This window comes from Calonectris borealis, chromosome W, assembly GCF_964195595.1.
Source record: "Calonectris borealis chromosome W, bCalBor7.hap1.2, whole genome shotgun sequence".
NCBI classification, from domain to species: domain Eukaryota; kingdom Metazoa; phylum Chordata; class Aves; order Procellariiformes; family Procellariidae; genus Calonectris; species Calonectris borealis.
The window spans coordinates 42,260,714-42,276,230 of NC_134351.1; the positions used below are offsets into that span (position 1 = coordinate 42,260,714).

The 15,517-nt window shown below is 41.1% G+C and overlaps 1 protein-coding gene across 1 annotated transcript in view; it reads left to right on the top strand.

The window, feature by feature from the left end:
- Positions 1 to 12,265, top strand: part of LOC142075067 (junction-mediating and -regulatory protein-like) — a 99,824-nt gene extending 87,559 nt beyond the window's left edge. Inside the window, exons 8-10 of the mRNA XM_075136072.1 lie at positions 665 to 760; positions 2,071 to 2,623; positions 11,935 to 12,265. Coding sequence (XP_074992173.1) covers positions 665 to 760; positions 2,071 to 2,623; positions 11,935 to 12,242 — 957 coding nt within the window. The 3' untranslated portion in view covers positions 12,243 to 12,265. The remainder of the gene's footprint in view (positions 1 to 664; positions 761 to 2,070; positions 2,624 to 11,934) is intronic.
- The last annotated feature ends 3,252 nt before the right edge of the window (positions 12,266 to 15,517 follow it).

A 15,517-nucleotide genomic window follows, 5' to 3' on the forward strand; every position in this document is an offset into this window, starting at 1 on the left:
ACTGTCTTAGCTGCAAGGAAGAGCTTCAAACCTTTATTTAAAAGATTACAGAAAATCAAGCTGGATTAAATAATGACAGCTTAAGTTAATTAAATACAAAACTTTAGTTTACTAGTGTAAATTATAAAGAAAATGTTTACTTAATTTGCTCAATATTGGCTTCAAAACTTTGTGGCACTGAGTTCTGTCATTTCTTGCACTGTAAAAATTTTAATATGACTTGTTTTAAATGTGCAACCTTGCAATTTGAACTGTCATTTTGGTTTTGGAATGAGAGAAAACGGATACTGGTTTGCTGTCTGGCTAATTTATACAATTTTAAATTTATGGGATTTTTTTTCAGTATAATATTCTGTTACATCTCTAGTTATTTATCATCTTTCAAGGTAAAATGTTCCAGTCTTCAAGTGCTCCAGTTCCAGATTGAAATCTTTATTGAGCTTTGCATTTCTTCAAGGTTATAAAACATAAAATGCATAATATTTTTTAAGGGGAAGACAAAGGCAAAGTTTTGAAGGTCAGAAACATGTTTATTTGAGAAGTAGATTGTTAGGTAATTCCTAACAATTAGCAGAAGAGTTATTTTAATTCAGTTGGGTTTTTTTTATGATGCTAACCATAGCATTGGATCTAATATTTACATGTTTTCCATATATTTTCTCAGAAGCAAGATCAACTACAAGATGAAGAGGAAAGAAAGAGCTCCTGGGTTAGTCAGGAACGACAGAAAACACTGGACAGACTTCGCACGTTTAAACAGGTAACAGAAGAAGAGTTGTTCTTTTCCACCAATTTCTTTTGCAAAAGAAATTTTCACTCATTCCAGGACTATACTATGCTATTGGCTATTCTCTGTCATTTTATAGTTAACTGTTCTTCGGAAAATTTACAACAAAATAAGGCATTGGTGGTAGCGAATTTCTCTGGCCGTTGCGTTCCCAGTGCCATAATAAGCTTCTGTTCACTGTCACATCTACACATTGTGACAAGACATATAGCAAACTTTCCAAAAAGAAGTATAATCTAAATGGTATTTCCCACAAAGACTATTATCATCTGACATACCCCCACTACCACTGATTGCAATAACACCTGCCAGTACCTGCCCCTTCCTATTACAATGTAAGTATCAGAAAATGGATAGAAGATGGAATGAAGGGGAGAGAATAAGGAGAGGGATGAAAGTGCAAGAAAACAGAGACACTATTAATTGGTGAAGACTTGTTTTTTTGTTGTTGTTGTTTTGCTGAATACATAAAAAAAATATAGGTATGAGAAGTTTCTTTATTGGAAAGCTGTCTTGCTTAGCAGTACACTCTTCATATCCTTATTGTTTGCAAGGCTTTTGAATTGCATAGCTTCTGTAAATTAAAGCAAATTTACTTATTTTAACCAGCACCTGTTAATGAACTGGCTTTATGTATGAGCATGTTTATATCAATATGATCTCTATTGCTTTAGGCCTGCCACAATTGTCTAAAATGTTTTAGACCTGCATTTCAGAAGCAGATTTTACTTTTGCATAAAAATGGCTATGGATGAAGCTAATTTGAAAAGACAGATACTGAAGCAGCAAATTTAAGAACTAAATTAAAAACACTTTGGAAATTCTCAAAATGTTTGATATTTTCAAGGGATACCTTTTTAAGCAGTATGATTCACATCTAAGGCCAGCATATTAGGTCAGAGAGGATTTTGCTGCAGAGCGCGCCACTGACCAGTTTTAGAAAAGGGAAGCAAGAGGGAATTTTGAATTTTAATTTTCAGAAAAAACAGTTTCGAAAGTACAATCTGGTTCTTAGTGAAATCCTAACTTTAACCCATGTGTATCCCTGACTAGACCAATCACATGTAAATTATGGCTTAACCAAGAATAAAAATTAAGAAAATGGATCATTTTTGCATAAAGGTGAGGATATATTTGCTTTGTTTTTATGCCCAGAGCAAAATGAATGAAAACAGTAGATAAATTCTACTTGTCAGAAAGGCAAACCCTAATGACGAGTACTTAGTATCTAAAATAGTGTGTTGCATGTACTTATCTAATTGTAAATAACTTCTTCACTTTAGCGGTACCCTGGGCAAGTAATCCTTAAATCAACCAGACTACGACTGGCTCATGCAAGAAGAAAATGTGCAGCCAGCTCAGTGTCCTGTGTAGATCAGCCTCAATCTTTGCCAGCAACCATACAAATCCAAGAGAAAAGTGAAGAGGTGGAACTGGAAAATGCAGTTCAGCCTTTGCAAGTGCAGGAATCCACAAGCTTAGAACAACTTAAAGATATCTTGTTACCTCCCAATGGTGTTACCTCTGAACTGCCTCATGTTAGTACTTCTCCACTCACCAGTAATGAGCTTCAACCAGAGACTGTTACTGTAGTACCGCTTCTACCCCATTTGCCTCCACCACCTCCACCTCCACTTCCACCTTTGCCCTCCAAGGAAGATGCCACCAAATCCTTAGAGAAAAGCAACAGCTTTGTTAAACATCAGAGTGAGGAGAAGGGAGTCCAGCACTCTTCCAGTGTCCCAACAGCACATCTGTTTGACAGCAGTCAGCTAGTCAGTGCCAAGAAGAAGCTTAAGAAGACCGGTGATCTAGAGGGTTTACACAGGAGGAGAGGTAATGTTTTAATTTCTGTGTATTTAATTGTAATGCACATCAATTCCTCTTTTGAATTGCTATATAGAGAAGTGTATGCTGTGATTTATTTATAATTATTAATGGGAAAGTTGTTAAATCTTTTTCAGTTGGCAACTCAGATATTAGGACCTGTATGACAGCGTGTGGTATACTTGTTCAGTTAGACAGAAAACACTTGTGAAACTGATCCTATGATATACCACGTTAGACTAGCTGGAAAATGGAGTTAAACGTTGCCTAAAAGATTCTTTTTTCCTCTCTTGTTTACAGCTAGCATTGCAAATATTATATGCTTCACCTGAGGGCGCAGTGTTTTTTTAATAACAGAATTTTACATAATTTATGACCTAGTAAAATGAATACTTGTCTTGGGACATAGGAAACCTTGAGAATGCTTTCTTCAAGGTTTCTTCAAGTTTTCATACAAAAATCCACAAACACTCAAGTCCCCTTGAGAGCCGAGTAAGAATATATACATTTAACTACAATTGAGAATTAAATCTGTAATCATTCAGCAAAGCATGTTAATAAATAGTTAAAAGAACAAAAACTTCTTTGGAAACTGAGGCGAGTGAATAGAGCACAGGACTGAGCTGGGAGATGTTACAACTTCACTGTGATTCTGTGCTACTTGTTTTTTAACTGTTTATACTTTATCCCATATATAAAATGGGGAGAATGGCAGCCACATTTGAACAAAATAATCTTGATGTTTTGATGAAACATGCTATATTAGAGCAAAGCTTTTATTTGAAAATCAGATGGGATTTTCAAAAACGCTCAGCTGAACTGTTTTACTGGAAGTCACTGAGAAAAAGTAACTCAGGTGGGCCTTGGTTCACACTGCTGTAATATGGTTGTAATAACCTTTTATTAAAAGTTCTATCTGGCTCTGTCAGTTACAACTACAGAAAACATCCCTCAATTGGCATTTTCCCTCATCCAGATAAAATCAAAATTAGAACTGTTTTCGTCTATCAGGCAGAAACAAGGAGTGTTTCTTCTAGAATTGTCCTTAAGTGACTGAAAAACCTTGAAGCAACTGAATAGTTATAGAATTTTTAAGCTCTTCAAGTCACAGGTACAGTGTCTTAAGTTCATTATCAATTTTGATGCTGCTGTACTCCATGTTTATTTTTCTGTAGTCCTACTGTTTATTTTTCTGATACCCGTTTTATTTTTCAATTTTATATAAAACATGTATTGTGTGTGCAATTTGATTATACATCATAAAATGACAAAGATAAAATCAAATTATATCCTTCCTCTTAAGAGTATCATTAATATCTGCAGCAGCACTCTATCTGCTGCTCTGTATTCCCTGAGATGTTCCAAGTCTCTAAGTGGCTTCAGAAATTTGTCTCTCTGACACATGAGTATTTTACAATCGTTCCTTTCTCCTTCAAATGTGCAGTCCTGTTTTCTTCTTTTATTTATCTCTTTTCCTTGTGTCTATTCCAACTGTCTGGGCCATTAGTTTGATGGACAAAGTCCACTCAAAAATGCAAAACAGCTTTTAAAAATATACAAAAATATACAAATATCCAAAATATAAAAAAAAAAATGGAGATGAATATTCATCTATTGATTGATATGTGCTGCACGTTGTATGTGCTAGTGTGTGGGAGCTATTTTGGACTGTTGTACTTCATTTATATTGCATTCTCTGACATAGAGATCATAACTACTTGTAGCTCTTCAAAGAGCCAAAGCCTGATTTTTATTTCTGCAGAGAACTAGTTTCAAATTGGTGATAAAGGAAGGATTTGTGATAAAGTATTAACTCTTACTTCTCTGTTATCGTTAATTATAAAGGAAGGGAATTTATATAGGCATGCTGTGACTAGGTGCTGATGCATACGTGAATCCAGAGGAGCAGGAAAGTGCATGCTGTTGCAGTTGACTGTAATGCTGCTTCCCTCACTGGCATGTACTAATAGTCATATAGTAGGTAAAATCAGCCACAAAATGTAAGTGCTGAGAAGGTAGGCTCTACTCTGTGCTTGCATTTCTATGACTGCACAGTCCAATACTTAAGATGCATACTCATTACCTGAGTTTCAAAGTCAAGAAATATAATGTAATATACACTTTCATTATGTTGGATTCATTGCAGCTGTTTTGATTTTCTTGAGTGCAAACAGGAAAGCCATCTTGTTCAAAAAGTTCTGCTACCTGCCTGATAGGAGGTTACTTGGTTTCAGAAAAGATAATTGTCTGTATAATCCAGTTTTGACCTGTGTCCTGGTTTCGGCTGGGATAGAGTTAAATTTCTTCCTAGTGCTGTGTTTTGGATTTAGTATGAGAAGAATGTTGATAACACACTGATGTTTTCAGTTGTTGCTAAGTACCCTGCTAGTCAAGGACATTCAGCTTACATGCTCTACTAAGCGTTGGGAGAGAGCATAGCCAGGACAGCTGGCCCAGCTGGCCAACGGGGTATTCCATACCATGTGATGTCATGCTCAGTATATCAATGGTAAGCGTGTTCCAGGAAGTAGCGATCGCTACTTGGTTATCAGTCAGCGGGTGGTGAGCAATTGCATTGTGCATCACTCACTTCGTGTATACCATCATTATTATTATTATTATTTATTTTTCTGTTCTATTAAACTGTCTTTATCGCAAGCCATGAATTTTTGTTTGTTTGTTTGTTTTTTCCCCTCCCGATTCTTCCCTCCATCCCACTGCGGGGAGGGGGGGGGAAATAGGGGAGCGGGGAGGGGAGGGGAGGGGAGGGGAGTGAGCGAGCAGCTGCGTGGTGTTTGGCTGCCTGCCTGGTTAAACCACGACAGTCCTTTTTGGCGCCTACCGTGGGGCTCGAACGGTTGAGGTAACGACAGATCTGACCCAAACAGGTTAAAACAAATTTGTTATAAGCATTCATTATATCAGTTCAGTAGTCGCTGGTCACAATGTTGGTTTATTTGCTCTCGGAGTTGTTGGATCTGTTCTTGGAGTTTTGGTATGTAGCACCCTACTGGCTGTCTATACTGCTGATTATCAGTATTTATGTGGGGGTTATCATCTCTGGGAAATGGATTAAGGTCATCGCTTTGCTATACTGTGTGACACTGGCTTATGTTATGATAAAATTACTGGTCAGGAGATTGTACTCAGCACTACCGTCATTCCTGTTCTTCAGGAGCTATCTCTCAGAAACTATTAATAATTACACTTTTTACCCCTTCTCCTTGGAGAGCCAAATTACGGGGGAGACAGCTCCCTTCACCTTCCCCTTCTCCTCCAGGCTGATTACAATAGCTCTTGAGGATTTTGAATATCCTTGGGATGTTCAAACCAGCATGTTCCTATTGCTATGTCTCCTGAATGTGTTTCAGGCCTTGTTTAAGGTTAAACAACTATTTAAGAATACAACCCAGAGATCTGCCCTGAGGCTGGATAGTTATGAGTGGCAGGGTGTGTGGGATAGTATGGGCAAGTGCCTAGGACAGTGGTCACCTCCAGTGTTTTGGAGCTTCACCCCTGAACAAGTGCAGAATCCTGAAAAACTAGTAAAATATTTGGAGAAAGCATGCTGTCACCCTGGCAATTCCAGAGAGACACAAATCACTGCAATGTGCTGGGGCCTGGCCCATACCTACCGAGCCCTGTTCAACACTGTTCACAACCCTCAAGGGGGAGAGAAGGTCTCCGGATATGATGACAAAACGATGGGCACTGCGGCTACTCCAACCCCTGCGACAGGTACTACAACTGAACCAGAGGACCAACCCTTGCTGGTATCCGTCGCCCCTGTACAGAAGAAGAAATCTTGTAAGCGGAAGTCAAGTCGTTTAGAAAGGGATGATGGAAAAGCAGGGCCATAAAAAGGAGGGCAGGAGGAAGAGGAAGAACTCATAAATGAGATGGAAACCACCCGATCCCTATCCATGAGTGAGCTGTGAGATATGCGGAGAGATACCAGCCGTCGTCCAGGCGAGCATATTGTTACCTGGCTGCTCCGATGCTGGGATAACGGGGCCAGTAGCCTGGAATTAGAGGGTAGGGAAGCCAAACAGCTGGGATCCCTTGCTAGGGAAGAGGGCATTGGCAAAGCAATTGGAAAAGGGGCACAGGCCCTCAGCCTCTGGAGGCGACTGCTGTCAGGCGTGAAGGAAAGGTATCCCTTCAAGGAAGATGTTATATATCGCCCAAGCAAATGGACCACTATGGAGAGAGGTATCCAGTACCTGAGAGAACTAGGCGTGCTGGAGATGGTTTATAGTGACCTGGACAATGAGCAAGTACCCAAAGATACAGATGAAGTCTAGTGCACGCGACCCACGTGGCGGAAGTTAGTACGGAGTGCACCAGCGTCGTATGCCAATTAGTTGGCAGTACTGTGCTGGAAAGAGGAAGAAGCACCAACGGTGGATGACGTGGTTAGCAGACTCAGGGATTTCGAAGAAACTGTCTCCTCCTCCCTTGTCTCGGCTGTGGAGAAATTGTGCCAGGAGGTCCAGCAATTCAAAGAGGATATGTCCTATTCCCCACCTGTATGGACCAGTATCTCAGCCATTAGGAGTCAGCGTTCTTCTGCTCAACAGAGAGGATATAGGAAGTACACACCACGGGGCACCCTGTGGTTTTACCTGCATGACCACGGAGAGGACATGAGGCAGTGGGATGGAAGACCTACCTCGACCCTAGAGGCACGTGTACGTGAGTTGCAAGGAAAAACAATCACGCAAGGGGGTTCTCCCAGGAAAAATGCTGCTCCAGTTTTCAGGAAAAACCTGTCTCACAACGGTCCAGTTTCCAGTGAACAGTTCCCCAGACAGAGTAGAAGGGCTGATCTTACTTTGGATTGTAATTGCAATGAAGAAATTCTTGACTCACGTTTGCAAGACGTGAGAAATGGATACTATGACCAGGACTAGAGGGGCCCTGCCTCTGGCCAGGTGGAGGAAAGGGACAACCGGGTTTACTGGACTGTGTATTCGATAGCCTGGCACATCAGAGCCACAGGAGTATAAGGCTCTCGTAGACACTGGTGCACAGTGTACCCTTATGCCATCAAGCTATAAAGGGGCAGAACCCATTTGTATTTCTGGAGTGACAGGGGGATCCCAAGAGTTAACTGTATTGGAGGCCGAAGTGAGCCTAACCGGGAATGAGTGGCAGAAGCACCCCATTGTGACTGGCCCAGAGGCTCCGTGCATCCTTGGCATAGACTACCTCAGGAGAGGGTATTTCAAGGACCCAAAAGGGTACCGGTGGGCTTTTGGTATAGCTGCCCTGGAGACGGAGGAAATTAAACAGCTGTCCACCTTGCCTGGTCTCTCGGAGGACCCTTCTGTTGTGGGGTTGCTGAGGGTCGAGGAACAACAGGTGCCGATCACTACCACAACAGTGCACCGGCGGCAATATCGCACCAACTGAGAATCCGTGCTTCCCATCCATGAGCTGATTCGTCGACTGGAGAGCCAAGGAGTGATCAGCAAGACTCGCTCACCCTTTAACAGTCCCATATGGCCAGTGCGAAAGTCCAATGGAGAGTGGAGACTAACAGTAGACTACCGTGGCCTGAACGAAGTCACGCCGCCACTGAGTGCTGCCGTGCCGGACATGCTAGAACTTCAATACGAACTGGAGTCAAAGGCAGCCAAGTGGTACGCCACAACTGATATCGCTAATGCCTTCTTCTCCATCCCTTTGGCAGCAGAGTGCAGGCCAGAGTTTGCTTTCACTTGGAGGGGCGTCCAGTACACCTGGAACCGACTGCCCCAGGGGTGGAAACACAGCCCTACCATTTGCCATGGACTGATCCACACCGCACTGGAACAGGGTGAGGCTCCCGAACACCTGCAATACATTGATGACATCATTGTGTGGGGCAACACAGCAGAGGAAGTTTTTGAGAAAGGGGAGAGAATAGTCCAAATCCTTCTGAAGGCTGGTTTTGCCATAAAACAAAGTAAGGTCAAGGGACCTGCACAGGAGATCCAGTTTTTAGGAATAAAATAGCAGGACAGATGTCGTCAGATCCCAATGGATGTGATCAACAAAATAACAGCCATGTCCCCACCAACTAGCAAAAAGGAAACACAAGCTTTCTTAAGCGTTGTGGGTTTTTGGAGAATGCATATTCCAAATTACAGTCAGATTGTAAGCCCTCTCTATCACGTGACCAGGAAGAAGAACGACTTCAAATGGGGCCCTGAGCAACGACAAACCTTTGAACAAATTAAACAGGAGATAGTTCAGGCAGTAGCCCTTGGGCCAGTCCGGGCAGGACAAGATGTGAAGAATGTGCTCTACACCGCAGCCAGGGAGAATGGTCCTACTTGGAGCCTCTGGCAGAAAGCACCAGGGGAGACTTGAGGTCGACCCTTAGGGTTCTGGAGTCGGGGATACAGAGGATCTGAGGCCCGCTACACTCCAACTGAGAAGGAGATATTGGCAGCATATGAAGGGGTTCGAGCTGCTTTGGAAGTGGTTGGTACTGAAGCACAGCTCCTCCTGGCACCCCGACTGCCGGTGCTGGGCTGGATGTTCCAAGGGAGCGTCCCCTCTACACATCATGCAGCCGATGCTACGTGGAGTAAGTGGGTCGCCCTGATCACACAACGGGCCCGAATAGGAAACCCCAGTCGCCCAGGAATCTTGGAGGTGATCACGAACTGGCCAGCAGGCAAAGATTTTGGCATATCCCCAGAGGAGGAGGTGACACTTGCTGAAGAGGCCCCACTGTATAACAAACTACCAGAAAATGAGAAGCAATGTGCCCTGTTCACTGATGGGTCCTGTCGCCTTGTGGGAAAGCATAGGAGATGGAAAGCTGCTGTATGGAGTCCTATATGCCAAGTCGCAGAAACTGCTGAAGGAGAAGGTGAGTCGAGCCAGTTTGCAGAGGTGAAAGCCATCCAGCTGGCCTTGGACATTGCCGAACGAGGAAAATGGCCAGTACTTTATCTCTATACTGACTCATGGATGGTGGCAAATGTCCTGTGGGGGTGGTTGCAGCAGTGGAAGCAGAACAACTGGCAGCGCAGAGGCAAACCGAACTGGGCTGCTGCATTGTGGCAAGATATTGCTGCCTGAGTAGAGAACCTGGCTGTAAAAGTACATCATGTAGATGCTCATGTGCCCAAGAGTCGGGCCACTGAGGAACATCAAAACAACCAGCAGGTGGACCAGGCTGCTAAGATTGAAGTGGCTCAGGTGGATTTGGACTGGCAACCTAAAGGTGAATTATTTAGAGCTCGGTGGGCCCATGACACCTCAGGCCATCAAGGAAAAGATGCAACATACAGATGGGCTCGTGATCGAGGGGTGGACTTAACCATGGACGCTATTGCACAGGTTATCCATGAATGTGAAACGTACGCTGCAATCAAGCAAGCCAAGCGAGTAAAGCCTCTTTGGTATGGAGGACGATGGTTGAAGTGTAAATATGGGGAGGCCTGGCAGATAGATTATATCACACTCCCACAAACCCGGCACGGTAAGCGCTATGTGCTCACCATGGTGGAAGCAACCACCGGCTGGCTAGAAATATACCCTGTGCCCCATGCCACCACCCGTAACACCATCCTGGGCCTTGAAAAGCAAGTCCTGTGGCGACATGGCACCCCAGAAAGAATTGAATCAGACAATGGGACTCATTTCTGAAACACCCTCATAGACACCTGGGCCAAAGACCACGGCATTGAGTGCGTCTATCACATCCCCTACCATGCACCAGCCTCTGGGAAAATCGAACGATACAATGGACTGCTAAAGACTACGCTGAAAGCAATGGGTGGTGGGACACTGAAGCATTGGGACACACATTTAGCAAAAGCCACCTGTTTAGTCAACACCAGGGGATCTGCCATTCGAGCTGGCCCTGCCCAATCGAGACTCTTACGTACTGTAGAGGGGGATAAAGTCCCTGTCGTGCACATAAGAAATATGCTGGGGAAGACAGTCTGGGTTACTCCTGCCTCTGGCAAGGGAAAACCCATCCATGGGATTGCTTTTGCTCAAGGACCTGGGTTCACTTGGTGGGTGATGCGAAAGGATGGGGAAGTCCGGTGTGTACCTCAAGGGGATTTAATTTTGGGTGAAAATAGCCAATGAACTGAATTGTATGATGTCAGTTGTTATATGATATTGTATATCGTTATTTCTATGGTTGCTATCCATGGTACAGCAGTGAAAATCACCCAGATTAATGAAGAATGAACTAACTCCGATGAAACCGAGCAAAGTGCAACGATGATAGAACCGGACGAGCGCAGCAATATTGGAGCAGAACTGGCTTCAGGATGCAACAGTCCAACACCACACACCATCTCTCCTGCCCTGAAAGACTGTTATGACAGATAGAGCTCAAAGTCATGGACTAAATGAACTCAATGGACGTTTTAGAGGGATGGCCCATAGACTAAGGGAATGATACCTCTGTGTCTCTGTGTGTGTGTGTGTGTGTGTTTGTGTGTAGAGAGAGAGAGATATATGTAGACAAGAAAGGTGGTGGTGATTAATTGGAATGTATTAGAAAATGTGAGACCTAAGCATGACGTAAATGGTATAGAATAAGGGGTGGATACTGTCCTGGTTTCGGCTAGGATAGTGTTAAATTTCTTCCTAGTGCTGTGTTTTGGATTTAGTATGAGAAGAATGTTGATAACACACTGATGTTTTCAGTTGTTACTAAGTACCCTGCTAGTCAAGGACATTCAGCTTACATGCTTTACCAAGTGCTGGGAGGGAGCATAGCCAGGACAGCTGGCCCAACTGGCCAACGGGGTATTCCATACCATGTGACATCATGCTCAGTATATGAATGGTAGGCGTGATCCAGGAAGTAGGGATCACTACTTGGTTATCGGTCAGTGGGTGGTGAGCAATTGCATTGTGCATCACTCACTTTGTGTATTCCATCATTGTTGTTATTATTATTATTATTATTATTATTATTATTATTATTTCTTTTTATGTTCTATTAAACTGTCTTTATCTCAATCCTCAAAATTTTTTTTTTTTTTTTTTTTTTTCATCCTGATTCTCCCCCCTATCCCACTGTGTGGGTGGGGAGTGAGCGAGCGGCTGCGTGGTATTTGGCTGCCTGCCGGGTTTAACCACGACAACCTGGTAAATAGGGAAGATAAATTTGTAGGCTAAAACAATAATAGAGCTACAGAATGATAAAATTGAAAATACTACAGTCTCCTTTATACTTATGGTGTGGGACTATCACATTAATTGCATGTGGCTACTTTTTGGTCTGTAGGAAATAAAAAAGAAGACTGAATAAATTTAGTAAAAATAATACTGAAGGTCTTTTGATTTTTCTGCAGTGAGTTCCCCAATGGATGAAGTGCTGGCTTCCTTGAAGCGTGGCAGCTTTCACTTAAGAAAAGTTGAGCAGAGAAGTCTCCCTCCTTTTCCCGATGAAGATGATAGTAATAACATCTTGGCACAGATCAGGAAAGGGGTGAAACTGAAGAAAGTGCAGAAAGATGTTTTGAGAGAATCCTTTACAATTCTGCGTGATACTGACCCTCTGACAAGGAGCATCCATGAAGCATTGCGACGAATTAAGGAAGCATCACCTGAATCAGAGGATGAAGAGGAGAGTTTGCCTTGCACAGACTGGGAAAATTAACCTGTAATTAACCTACATTTAAAAAAAAAAAAAATTCTTCAACACTTTTTGTATAGCAATAGCTGCTAAGCCTCAGGTTATGCATTCTAGGAGACTTAGTATGGATGTAACTAAACTGTCTGATGTCCAGTGTGGTAAAACATGCACATATGAATTTAGTATCACTGACTTTTCAAAGGAATTTAAAGTTTATAGTAAGGAAAACTTTTTTTAGGCAACATCTTAGCCTCTTATTGTTTTAATACTTTTGCTGAATAGTGACAGGACTGCTCCTATAAAAAGCTCTATTTAGTAAATTTGAAGGGACTGTTTGCAGCTTACCAAAATGCTTTAAAAAGCTTTTAAGTAACAAAGCAGCACAATCTCTCTTGGACACACCCTGTACTTATTTTCTAATTACTTCTGGCCTTGTAAAAATTTGGCGTGTTTATCGCTTCAGACTGAATAGCTCCAAGTGAAGGACGATTAGATTTGACTGCTGAACACATTGAAATCTCATTGGTTACCCTGTGTGACTGACTCTTTGATAGCTTGGTTTCAATCTGTAAACATTCTGACTTAATTGAATTTCTAGACTATAAACAGTAAATATACAAATATAATTTATACTTCTGCTACTCATATGAATCCCATGAACTTGCATTATACTAAGCTACAGTGCCTGAAAGTACAGATATTAGAGTTCAGCAGATGAAGTTAATGATTTCAGAACTAACCAGAAATGGGCAAGAGATTAGCTTTCAAAATTAAGGCTGCATCAATAGCACAAAGAGATTCTTGATTACAACACCACCATACAGCACTATTCTTCTGTGGTGGTTCTTTTCTGCTACTGGCATGTGGATGAACTTAAGTTTGAATAAAAGGTCCCATTAAACTTATTTGCAAGTATTTAAAATTTGGATAAAAGATAGGTATGACAATCTCTAAAGAATTTAAAAATTTATTTAGAAATCAAAGGCTATTTCAAGAGTATGGAAGATAAATATTTATAATCCTTGCAACACAGCTAGCAGTAGAAAAAAGATAACCTTTTTGGATGTTTACAATCAGGCAATTCTATCCTGGTTAGTTATTACCATAGCTGGAGAGTGACTATTGATAAAGTGCTACAGCTGTTTAAAAAGTGATGGTGACTTAGCACATCATCTGCTGAATGTTGTTGTGATTATGAAATACTATGTCTCAAACTGTTCCATTGGTATGCTATTTTCAAATAATTATATTTAAAATTTTTAAGAAAGGAAAATAAATGTTGCCTTTATTTCTTCATGAACTAGCCATTGGCCACATTAATGTTTTAATACTGTTTAATTATGGCATGCTCCTTCTATAGCAAATGTACTGTTAGTTTTGGAGTTGAAAATCCAGGAGTGGAGGTGTACTTAACTCTTGCTGAAACTCAAAGTGAGAATAATTTTGCTTGGATCTAACTTTTTCTGTTATTTGCATACTGAAAATTCCCACTACCACAGCCCTTCAGAAATCAAGTGATAACTATAAAAAAGGACATGCCTTGGAATTTACTTGGCTTTCTCAGTGCAATTATTCTCTTTTCCTATATAACTGAGCAAATTTAAACTTTGTGATTTGACTTTATGGTTTTAGTAAATATAACTTGTTCTTTGGGATCTTGTTTGCATTATTTAGCAAGAATACTCTTTAACACTATGGGTCATTTAAAAAAAAAAAAAAAAAGTTTATCCAAGAGTGACTTTGAATCTAGTTGGTGGACCCCCCTAAACGTTTTCCATTGGAAGTGTATCCTCTTAGAAGTCTTATGTGTACATTGCTGTACAATATAAATACACGTGTTTTTCTCTGCTATCTTTTGCAGCCCTTTAGAAGCAGTTCAGAGCACAGGTTGAAAATCACTGCCATGCAGTCAGTACCTGTAGTGCAACAGTTGTTGTCTCCTTTTTAACAGTCTATAGTTATGGCATTTTCCCCTTTTAAGGATGCACTCCTGTCAAATGCTGAGGTCCTGGGAAATCACTTGGACCTAAAGCAGGATGCAGTGTCAGAGTTCTGAGTGTGTGCTCCTTGCAGTTTTTCACACACCTGGGACCTGCTTTCTCTTACCAATACCATATTTTATTATGAAAACAATCTTGTTTTCATGAGATGAGACTGTTTAACAGATAGTACAGATTTGATTTGGAAATGGTTGTACAAAATAGCTAACAGTTCAGAAAGGAAAAACAGGCCCCTGCTATGGAAGTGTGTGAAATAATCTGAGAAAACAGAGAGATTGAAACAAAGCCCTCGTGAAATTCAGCTGAATAAATACTTTTCACATAGATGAGTGTACTTGCTTGAACATATAGACTGGTTACCCAGTAGTTATTACACAAGAATAAAATCTAATAAAAGTCTGTTGTAGAAATTGCAGAATAGTATTCTTCATTATAAGGTTATCAGTTTAATACCATGCTTTATTAAAAAGATTGATCTACTGATTTTTAACTGTAGGTTTTGCTCATCCAAAATACCAGTTACATAGAGATTTTAGGTTGAAAACAGTTATACAAAAGTATATTGGCACATATGTTACAAACTATGCTTAATACATATACATCCTTATAGGCTAAATGTAATGCAATTATTTGCCTTAGGAATGAAGGCTAAATCTGATATAATGATGTATGTTTATCAAGTGCCAAAAAGTGTCTTAATGTATGTGCAGCAGTAGTATTAAAATGCACATTGAAGTGATTTCCTTAATTGTTGAAGTTTCAAGACAAACTAATAGTAACTAATTCCTGCAGGAGATCTAGTTGTCTCTTGTATTACCTGCTTTATGAGTTAACTTGTACATGAAGTTACGACTAACTTTTTTTTTTTAAGAGCAGTTCCTTCCTTACGGACACTCTAACCCATGTACAAAAATGTTGAGGCATTCTGTGTATCTGAAGTACAGCTGAACAAGCAGTATAAAGATGCAGTAGCTTCTGTATGAAAAAACAGAAGATTATTGGTTATCAAAAGTATCCCAAGCCTATCTGTGTGTATGTACACATAAATCACTATAGTGCATTTAGAGTACTGTAAGTAATGTGAAGCCTGGGTTCCTGGGAGTGATGGACAATGTAACTGGGTAAAGAAGTGAGCTTTTGCTCTCCATAGTCTTCTAATCTAGTATTTTGGGCCTCTTCAAGCTCTAATCTGTGTTCATCGCCAATAATACCAAAAGGCAAAAAAAAAGACTTGGTCATATTCTGTGTGTCCTGGCTCCAGAGTTGAAGTGTCATTACCCTGGGAACAAAGAGAATCAA